We start from the raw sequence: 19,196 nt of genomic DNA on the forward strand, positions 1-19,196 counted from the left end.
TTAGTGTCAGTGTTTGCTGGTGTTGTTTAGTGTCAGTGTTTGCTGGTGTTGTTTAGTGTCAGTGTTTGCCGGTGTTGTTTAGTGTCAGTGTTTGCTGGTGTTGTTTAGTGTCAGTGTTTGCTGGTGTTGTTTAGTGTCAGTGTTTGCTGGTGTTGTTTAGTGTCAGTGTTTGCCGGTGTTGTTTAGTGTCAGTGTTTGCTGGTGTTGTTTAGTGTCAGTGTTTGCCGGTGTTGTTTAGTGTCCAGTGTTTGCTGGTGTTGTTTAGTGTCAGTGTTTGCTGGTGTTGTTTAGTGTCAGTGTTTGCCGGTGTTGTTTAGTGTCAGTGTTTGCCGGTGTTGTTTAGTGTCCAGTGTTTGCTGGTGTTGTTTAGTGTCAGTGTTTGCTGGTGTTGTTTAGTGTCAGTGTTTGCTGGTGTTGTTTAGTGTCAGTGTTTGCCGGTGTTGTTTAGTGTCCAGTGTTTGCTGGTGTTGTTTAGTGTCAGTGTTTGCTGGTGTTGTTTAGTGTCAGTGTTTGCCGGTGTTGTTTAGTGTCAGTGTTTGCTGGTGTTGTTTAGTGTCAGTGTTTGCTGGTGTTGTTTAGTGTCAGTGTTTGCTGGTGTTGTTTAGTGTCAGTGTTTGCCGGTGTTGTTTAGTGTCAGTGTTTGCCGGTGTTGTTTAGTGTCAGTGTTTGCTGGTGTTGTTTAGTGTCAGTGTTTGCTGGTGTTGTTTAGTGTCAGTGTTTGCTGGTGTTGTTTAGTGTCAGTGTTTGCTGGTGTTGTTTAGTGTCAGTGTTTGCTGGTGTTGTTTAGTGTCAGTGTTTGCTGGTGTTGTTTAGTGTCAGTGTTTGCTGGTGTTGTTTAGTGTCAGTGTTTGCCGGTGTTGTTTAGTGTCAGTGTATGCCGGTGTTGTTTAGTGTCAGTGTTTGCTGGTGTTGTTTAGTGTCAGTGTTTGCTGGTGTTGTTTAGTGTCAGTGTTTGCTGGTGTTGTTTAGTGTCCAGTGTTTGCCGGTGTTGTTTAGTGTCAGTGTTTGCTGGTGTTGTTTAGTGTCAGTGTTTGCCGGTGTTGTTTAGTGTCAGTGTTTGCTGGTGTTGTTTAGTGTCAGTGTTTGCTGGTGTTGTTTAGTGTCAGTGTTTGCTGGTGTTGTTTAGTGTCAGTGTTTGCTGGTGTTGTTTAGTGTCAGTGTTTGCTGGTGTTGTTTAGTGTCAGTGTTTGCTGGTGTTGTTTGGTGTCAGTGTTTGCTGGTGTTGTTTAGTGTCAGTGTTTGCTGGTGTTGTTTAGTGTCAGTGTTTGCTGGTGTTGTTTAGTGTCAGTGTTTGCTGGTGTTGTTTAGTGTCAGTGTTTGCCGGTGTTGTTTAGTGTCAGTGTTTGCTGGTGTTGTTTAGTGTCAGTGTTTGCTGGTGTTGTTTAGTGTCAGTGTTTGCTGGTGTTGTTTAGTGTCAGTGTTTGCCGGTGTTGTTTAGTGTCAGTGTTTGCCGGTGTTGTTTAGTGTCAGTGTTTGCCGGTGTTGTTTAGTGTCAGTGTTTGCTGGTGTTGTTTAGTGTCAGTGTTTGCTGGTGTTGTTTAGTGTCAGTGTTTGCTGGTGTTGTTTAGTGTCAGTGTTTGCTGGTGTTGTTTAGTGTCAGTGTTAGCCGGTGTTGTTTAGTGTCAGTGTTTGCTGGTGTTGTTTAGTGTCAGTGTTTGCCGGTGTTGTTTAGTGTCAGTGTTTGCTGGTGTTGTTTGTGTGGTCTTCAGGTCCTGATCATGTCGCTCTGACTCCTCCAGATCTCTGCGGAGCTGCAAAACGAGGTCCTGCTGAGTCTGCTGGACACAGACAGTGATGTGGTGGATTATCTGATGAGGAGGAAAACACCACAGTGTGAGTAAGTGAATTTGGGTTGTACTGTATAAACACCATGTTCTCAACACAGCCGTCCTCCAAGACCTGTTTGTGTGTGTGTGTGTGTGTGTGTGTGTGTGTGTGTGTGTGTGTGTGTGTGTGTGTGTGTGTGTGTGTGTGTGTGTGTGTGTGTGTGTGTGTGTGTGTGTGTGTGTGTGATAAAGAGCATCATATGTGCAGTCAGATGCTCATAAACACCTGAACAGAGTAATACAATAATGCACTCTGAACAAACAATAACATTAACAAAGAACACCGCTCAATCTTTCCCATAATTCCTCTGAACTCCTGCAGCGAGTCGAAGTGCTCCAGTGGCGAGATCTCTCCGTACGAAAACAACTCTCCTGTGCACTCGCAGTGGTTTCATCCATCGGGACACGAGCATCGCGGGCTCACAGACGATCAGGACGCTCTCACGAGGAACGTCACGGTGAACTTCTGCCTCGCGCCCTCACGAGCCGACTCCGGTGAGTTCACACCAGGGTTCATTTAACCTTTTTTCACTGACGAAAACGAGACGATAACTAAATAAAAACTAGTGTTGGATGACAAAAACTATGACGAAAATCTACTGTCATTTTCGTCAGCAGATAAAGCGAGAGGAGAATAGTGAGGTTAGTGAGGGTGGATTAGGGCAGAGATGGGTCAGAACTGATCTAACCTCTGGAAAACACACGATCTACAGGCTCTCACACACACACACACACACACACACACACACACACACACACACACACACACACACCCAATCCAGCTCCAGAGCGGCTCAATCAATAACACACACACACACACACACACACACACCCAATCCAGCTCCAGAGCGGCTCAATCAATAACACACATTTATGCCAGACCAGTGTTTATGATCTAATGCTGATGAATAATGAGTGTTTAATTCAATTCAATTCAATTCAAATTTATTTGTATAGCGCTTTTCACAATACACATTGTTTCAAAGCAGCTTTACAGAAAGTGCATTTCATAGATGTACAGTAAAAATGTTAGAAAGACAATGTTAAAGAATAATGTTCGAAAAAGTTAATCAATCGTGTATTAATTTAGGCCATAACAGCGCTGGCGTTGAGTCGTCTCTTCACAGGCGTCGAGTCGTCTCATCACAGGTGTCGGGGCATCTGAAGTCTCCATCAGAGGCTGGATACAAACTGGAGCTGATGAACTATTTACCTCAGGACTAGTGTCCCGAGATAACAACAGAAAAGCAGATGGGAAATAATTAGCGTAGCTGCTGTTCAGAATATTATATTAATGCTTTTGATCCGATTTAACTGTAGTATAAAAAGATAATTATAATGTGAATACTTGGCTAAAGAGATGCGTCTTTAATCTAGTTTTAAACTGGGACAGCGAGTCTGAACCTCGAACAATATCAGGAAGACTATTCCAGAGTTTAGGAGCTAAATGTGAAAAAGCCCTCCCTCCTTTAGTGGACTTAGATATCCTAGGAATGACCAGAAGCCTAGAGTTTAGTGATCTTAAAGAGCGCGATGGATTGTAGGGCGATAGAAGATCCGTTAGATACACTGGAGCTAAACCATTTAGGGCTTTATAGGTCAGTAGCAATACTTTGTAATTGATACAGAACTTCACAGGTAACCAGTGTAGAGATGATAAAATTGGTGTTATATGATCATATTTTCTTGACCTAGTAAGAACTCTAGCAGCTGCGTTTTGGACTAACTGTAGCTTGTTTATTGATGATGCAGGACAACCAGCTAATAAAGCATTACAGTAATCTAGTCTCGAGGTCATGAATGCATGAACTAACTTTTCTGCATCAGAAATAGATAGCATGTTACGTAGCTTAGCAATGTTTCTAAGATGGAAAAATGCCGTTCTTGTAACATATGAAATATGATTTTCGAATGTCAGGTTGCGGTCTAATATAACACCCAGGTCTCTTACTGTAGTGGATAAAGTCACAGGACATCCTTCCAAGTTAAAATTGTATTGCGAGAGGTTTTGTGGGCAGTTTTTTGGACCAATAAGTAACACCTCCGTTTTATCTGAATTTAATAGAAGAAAATTACACGTCATCCAGTATTTAATATCTTCAACACACGCTGTCAGTTTAGATAATTTAGCGTTTTCATCCGGTCGTGATGAAATATATAATTGAGTGTCATCAGCATAACAGTGGAAATTAATTCCATGTTTTCTTATAATATTACCAAGTGGCAGCATATATATTGAGAATAGCAGAGGGCCTAGCACGGATCCTTGCGGCACCCCATAGTCTACTGACGTTATCTTTGATTTTTCCCCATTTAGACAGACAAAATGGTAGCGGTCTGATAAGTACGATCTAAACCAGTTTAATGCCTGTCCCTGAACACCAGTGTAATTTTGAAGTCGATCTAAGAGTAGTTTATGATCTATAGTATCAAACGCAGCACTAAGATCGAGTAGAACTAGTATTAGAGTAGAACTGTTTACTTTATGATGTTTATATAGTAATATGTTTTAGACGGTTGTAATGAAGCATATTTTATCTCCTGAACTTGAATGAGCTCCTGCAACTGCAATAGTATAGCGAGATTTCAAAATAAGAGTCCTGGTGTATTTCCAGCTTGTTTATCATTAAAAGTCACGCATTATATATTCGTTTTTGCTTACATAATAAACTGTGTTTAATTTAATTCCCATTTAATTCATATTCAGGAGGAAAGACCAGTATTAGACACATATTCAATAAAGTATCAGAGTTATAATAGTTCACTAAAAACATTAAAACAATCTTCATTACTTGAAATTAGATAAATGTTAACTGAAATTAAAAAAATAGACAAACGTATTTGAAGCTTTAGCTTAACCTGATATGGCCTACTGACTAAAACAGAAATACAAAGTTATAAAAACTATATAGATGTTTTTAAAAAAGTGAATTGTGCTCTTTCGTGTATTTTTAATGTCAAAAACAAAATGATGTCAAAATGTCAGTTCGAGTGTCAGTCGGTTATGTGACGCTTATGTGACGTGCGTGCGTGCGTGTGTGTGTTAGTGATGAGTGTGTTCTGTTCCTCAGGGGAAACGGTGCATGAGCAGGCCCGGATCTGGAGAACGCGACACACTCTTCTGACGGGACTTCATGACAAACTCCTCACAGGTACAGGACAACACATGAACATTATCATAAAACACCTTCCTGGGCCCGTATTCATAAAGTCCTCTCAGAAAACTCCTAATTTAGCTTTTACGTAGGAGTCTTAGCTTAAGAGCTAATCAGGACCGATCTGAGAGCAACTCTGAGCAAGGAGAATACAAAAGCTCTTATCTCAGTGAAGAGGCGGAGCTAACCCGTTGATACGCATGACACCGTCTTCTGAAGACTGTGATTGGTTGGTTGTCCAAAAATGGGGAAAATGAGCGCTTTTAAGTATAGGGTCTATTCTAAGCCTTCACTTTGAAATTACAAGCACAAATTGTCCTATTTTACCGTTCTCTCTCACTCACACACACACACACACACACACACACACACATGTTGGGTTTTCATGTTTTATGGGGACTTTCCATAGGCGTAATGGTTTTTATACTGTATAAACTGTATATTCTATCCCCTTACACTGCCCCTAAACCTACCCAACACACACACACACACACACTGCCCCTGCCCCTAAACCTACCCATCACACACACACACACACACACACACTGCCCCTGCCCCTAAACCTACCCATCACACACTCACACACACACACACACACACACACACACACACTGCCCCTGCCCCTAAACCTACCCATCACACACTCACACACACACTCACACACACACACACACACACACACACACACACACACACACACACTGCCCCTGCCCCTAAACCTACCCATCACACACACACACACACACACACACACACACACACACACACACACACACACACACACACACACACACACACACACACACACTGCCCCTGCCCCTAAACCTACCCATCACACACACACACACACACACACACACACACACACACACACACACACACACACTGCCCCTGCCCCTAAACCTACCCATCACACACACACACACACACACACACACACACTGCCCCTGCCCCTAAACCTACCCATCACACACACACACACACACACTGCCCCTGCCCCTAAACCTACCCATCACACACACACACACACACACACACACACTGCCCCTGCCCCTAAACCTACCCATCACACACACACACACACACACACACACACACACTGCCCCTGCCCCTAAACCTACCCATCACACACACACACACACACTGCCCCTGCCCCTAAACCTACCCATCGCGCACACACACACACACACACACACACACACACACACACACACACACACACACACACACACTGCCCCTGCCCCTAAACCTACCCATCACACACACACACACACACTGCCCCTGCCCCTAAACCTACCCATCACACACACACACACACACACTGCCCCTGCCCCTAAACCTACCCATCACACACACACACACACACACACACACACACACACACACACACACACACACACACACACACACACACTGCCCCTGCCCCTAAACCTACCCATCACACACACACACACACACACACACACACACTGCCCCTGCCCCTAAACCTACCCATCACACACACACACACACACACACACACACACACATTATATATATGTCTATAAATCCTTTTATTATTTCCCATGCTGTTCATTTCCTATAAGGTATTTGATTGGCTTAGAACTATAAACATTGCTCCACTCTTTCCAGTTCACTGATTGCTGGCGTGTCTATTTAATTGGTGGTTTGAAAGTTGGGTTTAGTGAAACACACACAATCTAATCTCTAGCGTCTGATTAACTCACTGTCCTCCATCATCTGCAACACATTTCTTCTCTCTTCTTCTTTCTGCCATTTTCTCCACTGCTCAAAGTCCTCGTCTGTGCTCCTAACAAATCTGACCTTCAGACCTCTTCTAAGGGTTAAGATGCTTTCTGAGTTACTTTTTTCTTTGCTAGGATTTTTTAGTTAATTTTAAGCGTGTGTAGATTCTGTATGAATACGGGCCAGGACTCTAGAGGATCATCAGTTTGTGTCCTCAGGTTCTGATGGACTCCTGTATAAACGCATCTCCTCCGACGTCTTCTATGATGACGACAGCGGTGTGTGTGAGACGCCAGCGTCCCGTCCAATCACAGCGAGCCGCCGGACCACACTCCACCAATCAGAGGCGACCACTCCTGCCAGCTCCCTGCAGCCGCGTGTCACTTCCTGTCATGCCGGTCAGGGGGCGGGGCCAAAGAGCTTCAGTGCGGAGCCACACCCAGAGAAGTGGCAGATATGGCAGCTGTTGTCATCAGACACTATAGACACACTTCCAGAGACCATGGTGTGAAAAACCTGCTCAGAGACACAAACATCACGGGAAATGGACAATCACTAACACTGAGAACGCCGTCCCTTTAAGAGCCAACGTTTCCATTCACATCTACAGAGATTTAGAGTTTGATTGACAGGACGCGTAGCAGATAACTACTATATCAAATTTGGGATTCATATTTTAAATGTTTTAAAGACACTACTGTTCAAAACTTACTGCTTTTGTTGATCAAGGACACATTAAACTCATCAAAAGTGCCAGTGAAGACATTTATAATGTGACAATAGCAAACAATATAATCATAAATGTGTGTTGAGCATCAGATCCTCATATGAGATGATCAGTGAAGGGTCATGTGACTCTGAAGACTGGAGTAATGATGATAATCACACTATATATTCACATAGAGAACAGCTGATCTACACTGGTGTGTGTGTGTGTGTGTGTGTGTGTGTGTGTGTGTGTGTGAGAACAGCTGATCTACACTGGAGTGTGTGTGTGTGTGTGTGTGTGTGTGTGTGTGAACAGCTGATCTACACTGGAGTGTGTGTGTGTGTGTGTGTGTGTGTGTGTGTGTGTGAACAGCTGATCTACACTGGAGTGTGTGTGTGTGTGTGTGTGTGTGTGTGTGTGTGTGTGTGTGTGAACAGCTGATCTACACTGGAGTGTGTGTGTGTGTGTGTGTGTGTGTGTGTGTGTGTGAACAGCTGATCTACACTGGAGTGTGTGTGTGTGTGTGTGTGTGTGTGTGTGTGTGTGTGTGTGTGTGTGTGTGTGTGTGTGTGTGTGTGTGTGTGAGAACAGCTGATCTACACTGGTGTGTGTGTGTGTGTGTGTGTGTGTGTGTGTGTGAGAACAGCTGATCTACACTGGTGTGTGTGTGTGTGTGTGTGTGTGTGTGTGTGTGTGTGTGTGTGTGTGTGAGAACAGCTGATCTACACTGGTGTGTGTGTGTGTGTGTGTGTGTGTGTGTGTGTGTGTGTGTGTGTGTGTGTGTGTGTGTGTGTGTGTGTGTGTGTGTGTGTGTGTGTGTGTGTGTGTGTGTGTGTGTGTGTGTGTGTGTGTGTGTGTGTGTGTGTGAGAACAGCTGATCTACACTGGAGTGTGTGTGTGTGTGTGTGTGTGTGTGTGTGTGTGTGTGTGTGTGTGTGTGTGTGTGTGTGTGTGTGTGTGTGTGTGTGTGTGTGTGTGTGTGTGTGTGTGTGTGTGTGTGTGTGTGTGTGTGTGTGTGTGTGTGTGTGTGTGTGTGTGTGTGAGAACAGCTGATCTACACTGGAGGAATATTTCAGTTATGAGCAGATTCGCTTTTGAACAGTAGTGCACATTTATATTTTTAATTACTATAGGCGTCGTTAGAAACATTGATTATTAATGTTTCTGGGAATCGTCCGTCTGTATTAACATATCATTCATACTGAAATTAAATGTAGTTTTTTGATTTTTCTATTTTGATTTTATTCGATTTGAAAGTTCAGCCGAAGCCACTAAATATAAAACTGTTCATGTGCTTTATGACAGCGGAAACAACTCACAATATATCACAGATCAGATCCAGATATAATCATAAACTATAAACTGTCGACTGTTATTAGTGTACACTCACAATAACAACAAATGTCGTGGATTCAGGGAACAGATTATTCTGCACTCCAAACGCCGTCTTCATTTCAAAAATATATTTTGTTTATTAAACACAAAGTTTTTCATTTCAAAAGCATTTCTAAATTCAGTTCATATTTCCAACAAACGAAATTCCAGCCAAAATAACGAAGTGGTAAAACTTTGAGTTACACCATCAAATCAAACATGTCGCTCGTCTCTGTGTGTGTCAATGCGTCACACCTGCGAATGTAAAAGTGGATCATTCTCTACAGATGATGGTGTGTGTGGACAGAAGACGACACACAGTTCTTTATTAAACTCATAAACGACAATACATAGAAAACGGCACAATTTATCAAGAGCTTGAAGCAGATAGGAGAGAGAAACACACACACACACACACACACACACACACACACACCTCATGTGTGCCACTCAAGTATACAGGGCTTTCCTTGCCATCAGTGCTTGGATAACACACACACACACACACATGCGCGTCTCTTTCATACGTGGCATAATTTTTGGAATGACTGATCACGAGAGGAAAACTTAGTTTTAGTCGCATAACATCAGTTCATGGAAACGCCATCATTTCGCAATATTGTTTTATCGACTTTTAGAAAATATCGCGAACGTTTTGCGCACATCTGTAATGTAAACGCGGCTGCTGTTCTCATGCCTGTAAATCCTCCGGATCAGCTGATGTTCAGATGCCCATCGAGGAACAGAAGTCTGAGATTAACTCTGCTCTTCTGCATCTCTGACCGCTTTCAGACGGTAAATCACAGCTTCAGCGGAATCAAATGAAACTGGGGACTTTTCTAGCATTAGGGATGTAAACACACAAACAAATTGGGGTCATGTTGGTCGTAAAAAAAAAAAATTGTGTTCATTGTCTTCGGTCATAAATGATCCCCATAGGAAATGCATGAGAAATCTGCAAAAACTCACCGAATATTTGTGTGTACAATCTATAAACCGGCCACAATGCTGAAAAAAAATACACAGCAGTGACACTCTAAAACATCAAGAGTGTGATATTCACACACACACACACACACACACACACACACACACACACACACACACACACACATACTTATACACACACACACACACACATACTTACACACACACACATACACACTGCCCCTGCCCCTAAATCTACACACACACACACACACACACACACACACACACACACACACACACACACACACACACACACACACACACACAGACACACACACACACTGCCCCTGCCCCTAAACCTGCCCATCACACACACACACACACACACACACACTGCCCCTGCCCCTAAACCTGCCCATCACACACACACACACACACACACACACACACACACTGCCCCTGCCCCTAAACCTGTCCATCACACACACACACACACACACTGCCCCTGCCCCTAAACCTGCCCATCACACACACACACACACACACACACACACACACTGCCCCTGCCCCTAAACCTGCCCATCACACACACACACACACACACACTGCCCCTGCCCCTAAACCTGCCCATCACACACACACACACACTGCCCCTGCCCCTAAACCTGCCCATCACACACACACACACACACACACACACTGCCCCTGCCCCTAAACCTGCCCATCACACACACACACACACACACTGCCCCTGCCCCTAAATCTACCCATCACACACACACACACACACACACACACACACACTGCCCCTGCCCCTAAACCTGCCCATCACACACACACATGCACACACACACACACACGCACGCACACACACACACACACACACATCCACTCACACACACACACACACACGCGCACGCACGCACACACACACGCACACACACATCCACTCGCACACACACACACACACACACATGCACACACACACACACACACACACACACACACACACACACACACACACACACACACACACACACTGCCCCTGCCCCTAAACCTACCCATCACACACACACACACACACACACACACACACACACACACACACACACCTATGAAAAACTGAACCTATGAACCACATTTGGAATTTTTTAAAAATCACAGCTTCATCTGAATGATATGAAACTGGTGACTTTTCTAGCATTAGGGATGTAAACACTCAATAATTGGGGTCATGATTCGAGCATGCTGATTGGTCGTAAAACAAAAATACTCCCACTTGTGCTCTTCGGTCAAAAATGACCATCATAGGAAATGAATGAGAAATCTGCAAAAACACAAATTCACAGAAAAAAATATTTTTCAAACAAAACAAATATCTAAAACTTTATAATACATTTTTTGAGATTTTTTAAAATATATATTCAAATCCATCAAAAAAAAAAAAATAATAATTTAAATGTGTTGAAAAGAGAACTAGTGAATTCTTCAGAGAGACTCTAGTGGTCACACACATGGTCTTAAATAATTCAAAAGAGGAATGCATTAAAAAATATATATTTTGAAGGACTAGTCTCTATTTTAACCTGAAATACTGCAATAATTAAAAAAAAAATATTTAATAAAATACAAAAAAATCTATGATTTTCATTGGCAAAAATAGACCATAATTATTGCATAAATATAAAAAAATACCATCAAATCATCTCAAAATACAGAATTAAAAAGAAAAACTATTATTGAAGAGCAGTAAGTAGCACTGGTTTTACTGGGGTGAGGAAGTTTCGGCGTGTGGGAAGAAGACCAGAGAAACCCTGAACTCTCTCTCATACAGATGATCTGCTTATGCTCATATTTCCATAAAACATGTCATCATAACTTCATCAGAGAACAGTCATATTCCTCATCTCCTGCCAGAGAGGGCTACAATATCAGATGTATTTATTTATTCATGTTATTTATTAAATAAGCCACTCTATGTTACCACTCTGAGGAAACTTTATCTTTGTGTCTTTAATAATCACGTCCTTCATACGAGCCACACTTTATGCATTATTAGTATTATTATGAGTGTCATATTTTATATTCTGTGTATTTGTACAGCCGAGAGAAATATAATGTTGATTATGTTGCTTTTTATAAAACATACACACACACACACACGTGTTGCTGCTCAATCATTGATGCGGATGATGTGCCGGTTATGGTCGTGTTTCTGACCATAAACATCTGTGCTCTAAAACACAATAAAATTAATATCTGGAAAAGTATTTGTGTTATTTTGGATTTATTGTTTCCCATGAGCAACAGAAACACATTCTCTCTGGACGAGGATCTTCAGGAGGAATTCCAGAGATCTGGTTTATTAATTCTTCATATTTCATCATCTTCTCTCTGCAGATGTTTATGGTTATGAATGACTGACAGATGTTGCGTCAGGTGTGTGGATTTTTGTGAAGTAGAACAGCTGAAACTGTGTTTTCCTGTGAAGCAAACGCTCCAATAATCTGCTTTATGGTTTATTATAATAATTCTGCTGATGGTGTTTGAGCGGTTTGATCAGAGTCAGTTGATGAGAGGATCCACTAGAGGGAGACACAGGAGACAGATTCACAGATGCTGGAGTTACAATGTGTCACATTATCACAAGAACAACTGAGTGTGTGTGTGTGTGTGTGTCTGTGTGTGTCTGTGTGTGTGTGTGTGTGTGTGTGTGTGTGTGTGTGTGTGTGTGTGTGTGTGTGTGTGTGTGTGTGTGTGTGTGTGTGTGTGTGTGTGTGTGTGTGTGTGTGTGTGTGTGTGTGTGTGTGTGTGTGTGTGTGTGTGTGTGTGTGTGTGTGTGTGTGTGTGTGTGTGTGTGTGTGTGTGCGTGTGTGTGTGTGCGTGTGTGTGTGTGCGTGTGCGAGCGTGTGTGTGTGTGCGAGCGTGTGTGTGTGTGTGTGCGAGCGTGTGTGTGTGTGCGAGCGTGTGTGTGTGTGCGAGCGTGTGTGTGTGTGCGCATGTGTGTGTGTTTAGATGTGCTGAGTGATTTACAATGTGAAAATGAAATATAATTTGAGTGGACTTTAAAAATGTAAAATATAATCCATACTGTGGTCCGAGAAATAATGAAGAGTTTCCAGGCCTGGAAAAGTCGAGGAAAGGTTTTGGAAAGTCAGTGGAGAAAACGTGGAAACCCGGATTCTGTTATTGAGAACCGTCACTCAAAGCACAGCGAGTTTGAGTCCAGATTCCCCAGATCTCAATCCAGTCCAGCATCTGTGGGAGGAGCTGAACAAACAAGGCCCCGCCTCGCAACTTACAGGACTTAAAGGATCTGCTGCTAACATCTTGCTGCCAGACACCACAGCACAGCTTCAGTGGAGGCCACGCCTCGACGGGTCACCAACACAATATTAGGATGTTTTTACTGCTCAGTGTATGTCATATTTAATGACGTTTCTATTGTTTTCTATTTCTATGAACTTTCTTCATGTTTCCAAACATCTCTTTTCTGTTCGACACTCAGGATTGTGAGTAACTGCGAGTGTTTCCTGCAGGAACATGTGTTGGGTTTACGAGGGCCTGAGCAGCAGCTGCTCCTCCTGACTGAGGCTCTGTCTCAACTCGCCCAGGCCAGAGTGTTTGGGGCGGGACTCGCTTTACACACCAGGAATTGATTAGATGATTAAAAGTGGGCGTTACCAAATGTGTGTTGATCATCAGATCCTCATATGAGATGATCAGTGAAGGGTCATGTGACTCTGAAGACTGGAGGAATGATGATAAATCACACTATATATTCACATAGAGAACAGCTGATCTACACTGGTGTGTGTGTGTGTGTGTGTGTGTGTGTGTGTGTGTGTGTGTGTGTGTGTGTGTGTGTGTGTGTGTGTGTGTGTGTGTGTGTGTGTGTGTGTGTGTGTGTGTGTGTGTGTGTGTGTACAGCTGATCTACACTGGAGTTATGAACAGGAGAGACAAACTTTAAAATTTCCTCTCTACTAAATATTCCACACTCAACTGTTAGTGGGATTATAAGAAAGTGGAAGCGATTGGGAACAACAGCAGCTCAGCCACAAAGTGAAATCACAGAGCGGGGTCAGCACATGCTGAGGGTCACAGAGCGGGGTCATCGCATGCTGAGGGTCACAGAGCGGGGTCAGCTCATGCTGAGGGTCACAGAGCGGGGTCAGCACATGCTGAGGGTCACAGAGCGGGGTCAGCGCATGCTGAGGGTCACAGAGCGGGGTCAGCACATGCTGAGGGTCACAGAGCGGGGTCAGCACATGCTGAGGGTCACAGAGCGGGGTCATCGCATGCTGAGGGTCACAGAGCGGGGTCAGCTCATGCTGAGGGTCACAGAGCGGGGTCAGCGCATGCTGAGGGCCACAGAGCGGGGTCAGCACATGCTGAGGGTCACAGAGCGGGGTCAGCGCATGCTGAGGGCCACAGAGCGGGGTCATCGCATGCTGAGGGTCACAGAGCGGGGTCAGCTCATGCTGAGGGTCACAGAGCGGGGTCAGCACATGCTGAGGGTCACAGAGCGGGGTCAGCGCATGCTGAGGGTCACAGAGCGGGGTCAGCACATGCTGAGGGTCACAGAGCGGGGTCAGCACATGCTGAGGGTCACAGAGCGGGGTCATCGCATGCTGAGGGTCACAGAGCGGGGTCAGCTCATGCTGAGGGTCACAGAGCGGGGTCAGCGCATGCTGAGGGCCACAGAGCGGGGTCAGCACATGCTGAGGGTCACAGAGCGGGGTCAGCGCATGCTGAGGGCCACAGAGCGGGGTCAGCGCATGCTGAGGGTCACAGAGCGGGGTCAGCGCATGCTGAGGGTCACAGAGCGGGGTCATCGCATGCTGAGGGTCACAGAGCGGGGTCAGCTCATGCTGAGGGTCACAGAGCGGGGTCAGCTCATGCTGAGGGACACAGAGCGGGGTCATCGCATGCTGAGGGTCACAGAGCGGGGTCAGCACATGCTGAGGGTCACAGAGCGGGGTCATCGCATGCTGAGGGCCACAGAGCGGGGTCAGCTCATGCTGAGGGTCACAGAGCGGGGTCATCGCATGCTGAGGGTCACAGAGCGGGGTCAGCTCATGCTGAGGGCCACAGAGCGGGGTCAGCGCATGCTGAGGGCCACAGAGTGGGGTCAGCTCATGCTGAGGGTCACAGAGCGGGGTCAGCGCATGCTGAGGGTCACAGAGCGGGGTCAGCTCATGCTGAGGGTCACAGAGCGGGGTCAGCTCATGCTGAGGGTCACAGAGCGGGGTCAGCTCATGCTGAGGGTCACAGAGTGGGGTCAGCTCATGCTGAGGGACACAGAGCGGGGTCATCGCATGCTGAGGGTCACAGAGCGGGGTCAGCTCATGCTGAGGGCCACAGAGCGGGGTCAGCGCATGCTGAGGGCCACAGAGTGGGGTCAGCTCATGCTGAGGGTCACAGAGCGGGGTCAGCGCATGCTGAGGGTCACAGAGCGGGGTCAGCTCATGCTGAGGGTCACAGAGCGGGGTCATCGCATGCTGAGGGTCACAGAGCGGGGTCAGCTCATGCTGAGGGTCACAGAGCGGGGTCAGCTCATGCTGAGGCTCACAGAGTGGGGTCAGCTCATGCTGAGGGACACAGAGCGGGGTCATCGCATGCTGAGGGTCACAGAGCGGGGTCAGCTCATGCTGAGGGTCACAGAGTGGGGTCAGCTCATGCTGAGGGCCACAGAGCGGGGTCAGCGCATGCTGAGGGTCACAGAGCGGGGTCATCGCATGCTGAGGGTCACAGAGCGGGGTCAGCTCATGCTGAGGGTCACAGAGCGGGGTCAGCGCATGCTGAGGGTCACAGAGCGGGGTCAGCTCATGCTGAGGGACACAGAGCGGGGTCATCGCATGCTGAGGGTCACAGAGCGGGGTCAGCTCATGCTGAGGGTCACAGAGCGGGGTCAGCTCATGCTGAGGGTCACAGAGTGGGGTCAGCTCATGCTGAGGGACACAGAGCGGGGTCATCGCATGCTGAGGGTCACAGAGCGGGGTCAGCTCATGCTGAGGGTCACAGAGTGGGGTCAGCTCATGCTGAGGGCCACAGAGCGGGGTCAGCGCATGCTGAGGGTCACAGAGCGGGGTCAGCGCATGCTGAGGGCCACAGAGCGGGGTCAGCTCATGCTGAGGGACACAGAGCGGGGTCATCGCATGCTGAGGGTCACAGAGCGGGGTCAGCTCATGCTGAGGGTCACAGAGTGGGGTCAGCTCATGCTGAGGGTCACAGAGCGGGGTCAGCGCATGCTGAGGGTCACAGAGCGGGGTCAGCGCATGCTGAGGGTCACAGAGCGGGGTCAGCGCATGCTGAGGGCCACAGAGCGGGGTCAGCGCATGCTGAGGGTCACAGAGCGGGGTCAGCGCATGCTGAGGGCCACAGAGCGGGGTCAGCGCATGCTGAGGGCCACAGAGCGGGATCAGCACATGCTGAGGGTCACAGAGCGGGGTCAGCTCATGCTGAGGGTCACAGAGCGGGGTCAGCTCATGCTGAGGGTCACAGAGTGGGGTCAGCTCATGCTGAGGGTCACAGAGCGGGGTCAGCGCATGCTGAGGGTCACAGAGCGGGGTCAGCGCATGCTGAGGGTCACAGAGCGGGGTCAGCGCATGCTGAGGGCCACAGAGCGGGGTCAGCGCATGCTGAGGGTCACAGAGCGGGGTCAGCGCATGCTGAGGGCCACAGAGTGGGGTCATCGCATGCTGAGGGTCACAGAGCGGGGTCAGCGCATGCTGAGGGCCACAGAGCGGGGTCATCGCATGCTGAGGGTCACAGAGCGGGGTCAGCTCATGCTGAGGGTCACAGAGTGGGGTCAGCTCATGCTGAGGGCCACAGAGCGGGGTCAGCACATGCTGAGGGTCACAGAGCGGGGTCAGCGCATGCTGAGGGCCACAGAGCGGGGTCAGCTCATGCTGAGGGACACAGAGCGGGGTCATCGCATGCTGAGGGTCACAGAGCGGGGTCAGCTCATGCTGAGGGTCACAGAGTGGGGTCAGCTCATGCTGAGGGTCACAGAGCGGGGTCAGCGCATGCTGAGGGTCACAGAGCGGGGTCAGCGCATGCTGAGGGTCACAGAGCGGGGTCAGCGCATGCTGAGGGTCACAGAGCGGGGTCAGCGCATGCTGAGGGCCACAGAGCGGGGTCAGCGCATGCTGAGGGCCACAGAGCGGGGTCAGCACATGCTGAGGGTCACAGAGCGGGGTCAGCGCATGCTGAGGGCCACAGAGCGGGGTCAGCGCATGCTGAGGGTCACAGAGCGGGGTCAGCGCATGCTGAGGGTCACAGAGCGGGGTCAGCGCATGCTGAGGGCCACAGAGCGGGGTCAGCACATGCTGAGGGTCACAGAGCGGGGTCAGCGCATGCTGAGGGCCACAGAGCGGGGTCAGCGCATGCTGAGGGCCACAGAGCGGGGTCAGCGCATGCTGAGGGCCACAGAGCGGGGTCAGCGCATGCTGAGGGTCACAGAGCGGGGTCAGCGCATGCTGAGGGTCACAGAGCGGGGTCATCGCATGCTGAGGGTCACAGAGCGGGGTCAGCTCATGCTGAGGGTCACAGAGCGGGGTCAGCTCATGCTGAGGGACACAGAGCGGGGTCATCGCATGCTGAGGGTCACAGAGCGGGGTCAGCTCATGCTGAGGGTCACAGAGCGGGGTCAGCTCATGCTGAGGGTCACAGAGTGGGGTCAGCTCATGCTGAGGGACACAGAGCGGGGTCATCGCATGCTGAGGGTCACAGAGCGGGGTCAGCTCATGCTGAGGGTCACAGAGTGGGGTCAGCTCATGCTGAGGGCCACAGAGCGGGGTCAGCACATGCTGAGGGTCACAGAGCGGGGTCAGCGCATGCTGAGGGCCACAGAGCGGGGTCAGCTCATGCTGAGGGACACAGAGCGGGGTCATCGCATGCTGAGGGTCACAGAGCGGGGTCAGCTCATGCTGAGGGTCACAGAGTGGGGTCAGCTCATGCTGAGGGTCACAGAGCGGGGTCAGCGCATGCTGAGGGTCACAGAGCGGGGTCAGCGCATGCTGAGGGTCACAGAGCGGGGTCAGCGCATGCTGAGGGCCACAGAGCGGGGTCAGCGCATGCTGAGGGTCACAGAGCGGGGTCAGCGCATGCTGAGGGCCACAGAGCGGGGTCATCGCATGCTGAGGGTCACAGAGCGGGGTCAGCGCATGCTGAGGGCCACAGAGCGGGGTCAGCACATGCTGAGGGTCACAGAGCGGGGTCAGCGCATGCTGAGGGCCACAGAGCGGGGTCAGCGCATGCTGAGGGCCACAGAGCGGGGTCAGCACATGCTGAGGGTCACAGAGCGGGGTCAGCGCATGCTGAGGGCCACAGAGCGGGGTCAGCTCATGCTGAGGGACACAGAGCGGGGTCATCGCATGCTGAGGGTCACAGAGCGGGGTCAGCTCATGCTGAGGGTCACAGAGCGGGGTCAGCTCATGCTGAGGGTCACAGAGCGGGGTCAGCGCATGCTGAGGGTCACAGAGCGGGGTCAGCTCATGCTGAGGGACACAGAGCGGGGTCATCGCATGCTGAGGGTCACAGAGCGGGGTCAGCTCATGCTGAGGGACACAGAGCGGGGTCAGCTCATGCTGAGGGTCACAGAGCGGGGTCAGCTCATGCTGAGGGTCACAGAGCGGGGTCAGCGCATGCTGAGGGCCACAGAGCGGGGTCAGCGCATGCTGAGGGTCACAGAGCGGGGTCATCGCATGCTGAGGGCCACAGAGCGGGGTCAGCACATGCTGAGGGTCACAGAGCGGGGTCATCGCATGCTGAAGGTCACAGAGCGGGTCAGCGCATGCTGAGGGTCACAGAAGTGGCCAACTTTCTGCAGTGTCAAGAGCTCCAGACCTCCAAACTTCTGTGTCCTTCAGATGAGCTCAAGAACAGTGTGTAGAGCTTCATGGAATGGGTTTCCATGGCCGAGCCGCTCATCCAAGCCGCACATCACCAAGTGCAATGCAAAGCGTGGGATGCAGTGGGGTAAAGCGCGCCACCACTGGACTCTAGAGCAGTGGAGACGTGTTCTCTGAGTGACCAATCACGCTTCTCTGTCTGACAATCCCATGGACGAGTCTGAGTTTAGCGGTTGCCAGGAGAACGGGACTTGTGTGTAGTGTAAAGTTTGGTGGAGGGGGGATTATGGGGTGGGGGTTGTTTTTCAGAGGTTAGTTCCAGTGAAAGGAACTCTTACTGCTTCACCAAGACATTTTGGACAATTTCATGCTCCCAACTTTGTGGGAACAGGCTATATTTGTGTTTTATTTCCTTTTGTCTTTTATAATTGTTAATTTAAATATTGTTTAATAAATATTATGTTATATAAATAATATGCCGTGTTTGGTGTTGAGAAAGGGTCCGTTAGTGATTGTGATAGTCGACTTCAGTGACAGTTTCATTATTACACCACTAGATGGAGGCAAACACCGTCTTTATGAGTGACGCTGCATTCACA

At 48.5% G+C, this 19,196-nt stretch overlaps 1 protein-coding gene across 1 annotated transcript in view; it reads left to right on the top strand.

The window, feature by feature from the left end:
- LOC307129228 (rho GTPase-activating protein 6) overlaps nt 1–7,461 on the top strand; it is a 67,811-nt gene extending 60,350 nt beyond the window's left edge. Inside the window, exons 10-13 of the mRNA XM_079821462.1 lie at nt 1,740–1,837; nt 2,149–2,321; nt 4,898–4,978; nt 6,946–7,461. Of these exons, the coding sequence (XP_079677588.1) occupies nt 1,740–1,837; nt 2,149–2,321; nt 4,898–4,978; nt 6,946–7,238 (645 nt within the window). The 3' untranslated portion in view covers nt 7,239–7,461. The remainder of the gene's footprint in view (nt 1–1,739; nt 1,838–2,148; nt 2,322–4,897; nt 4,979–6,945) is intronic.
- Nucleotides 7,462–19,196: the final 11,735 nt, after the last annotated feature.

This window comes from Gobio gobio (genome assembly GCF_949357685.1).
Source record: "Gobio gobio genome assembly, chromosome: 7".
Taxonomy (NCBI): domain Eukaryota; kingdom Metazoa; phylum Chordata; class Actinopteri; order Cypriniformes; family Gobionidae; genus Gobio; species Gobio gobio.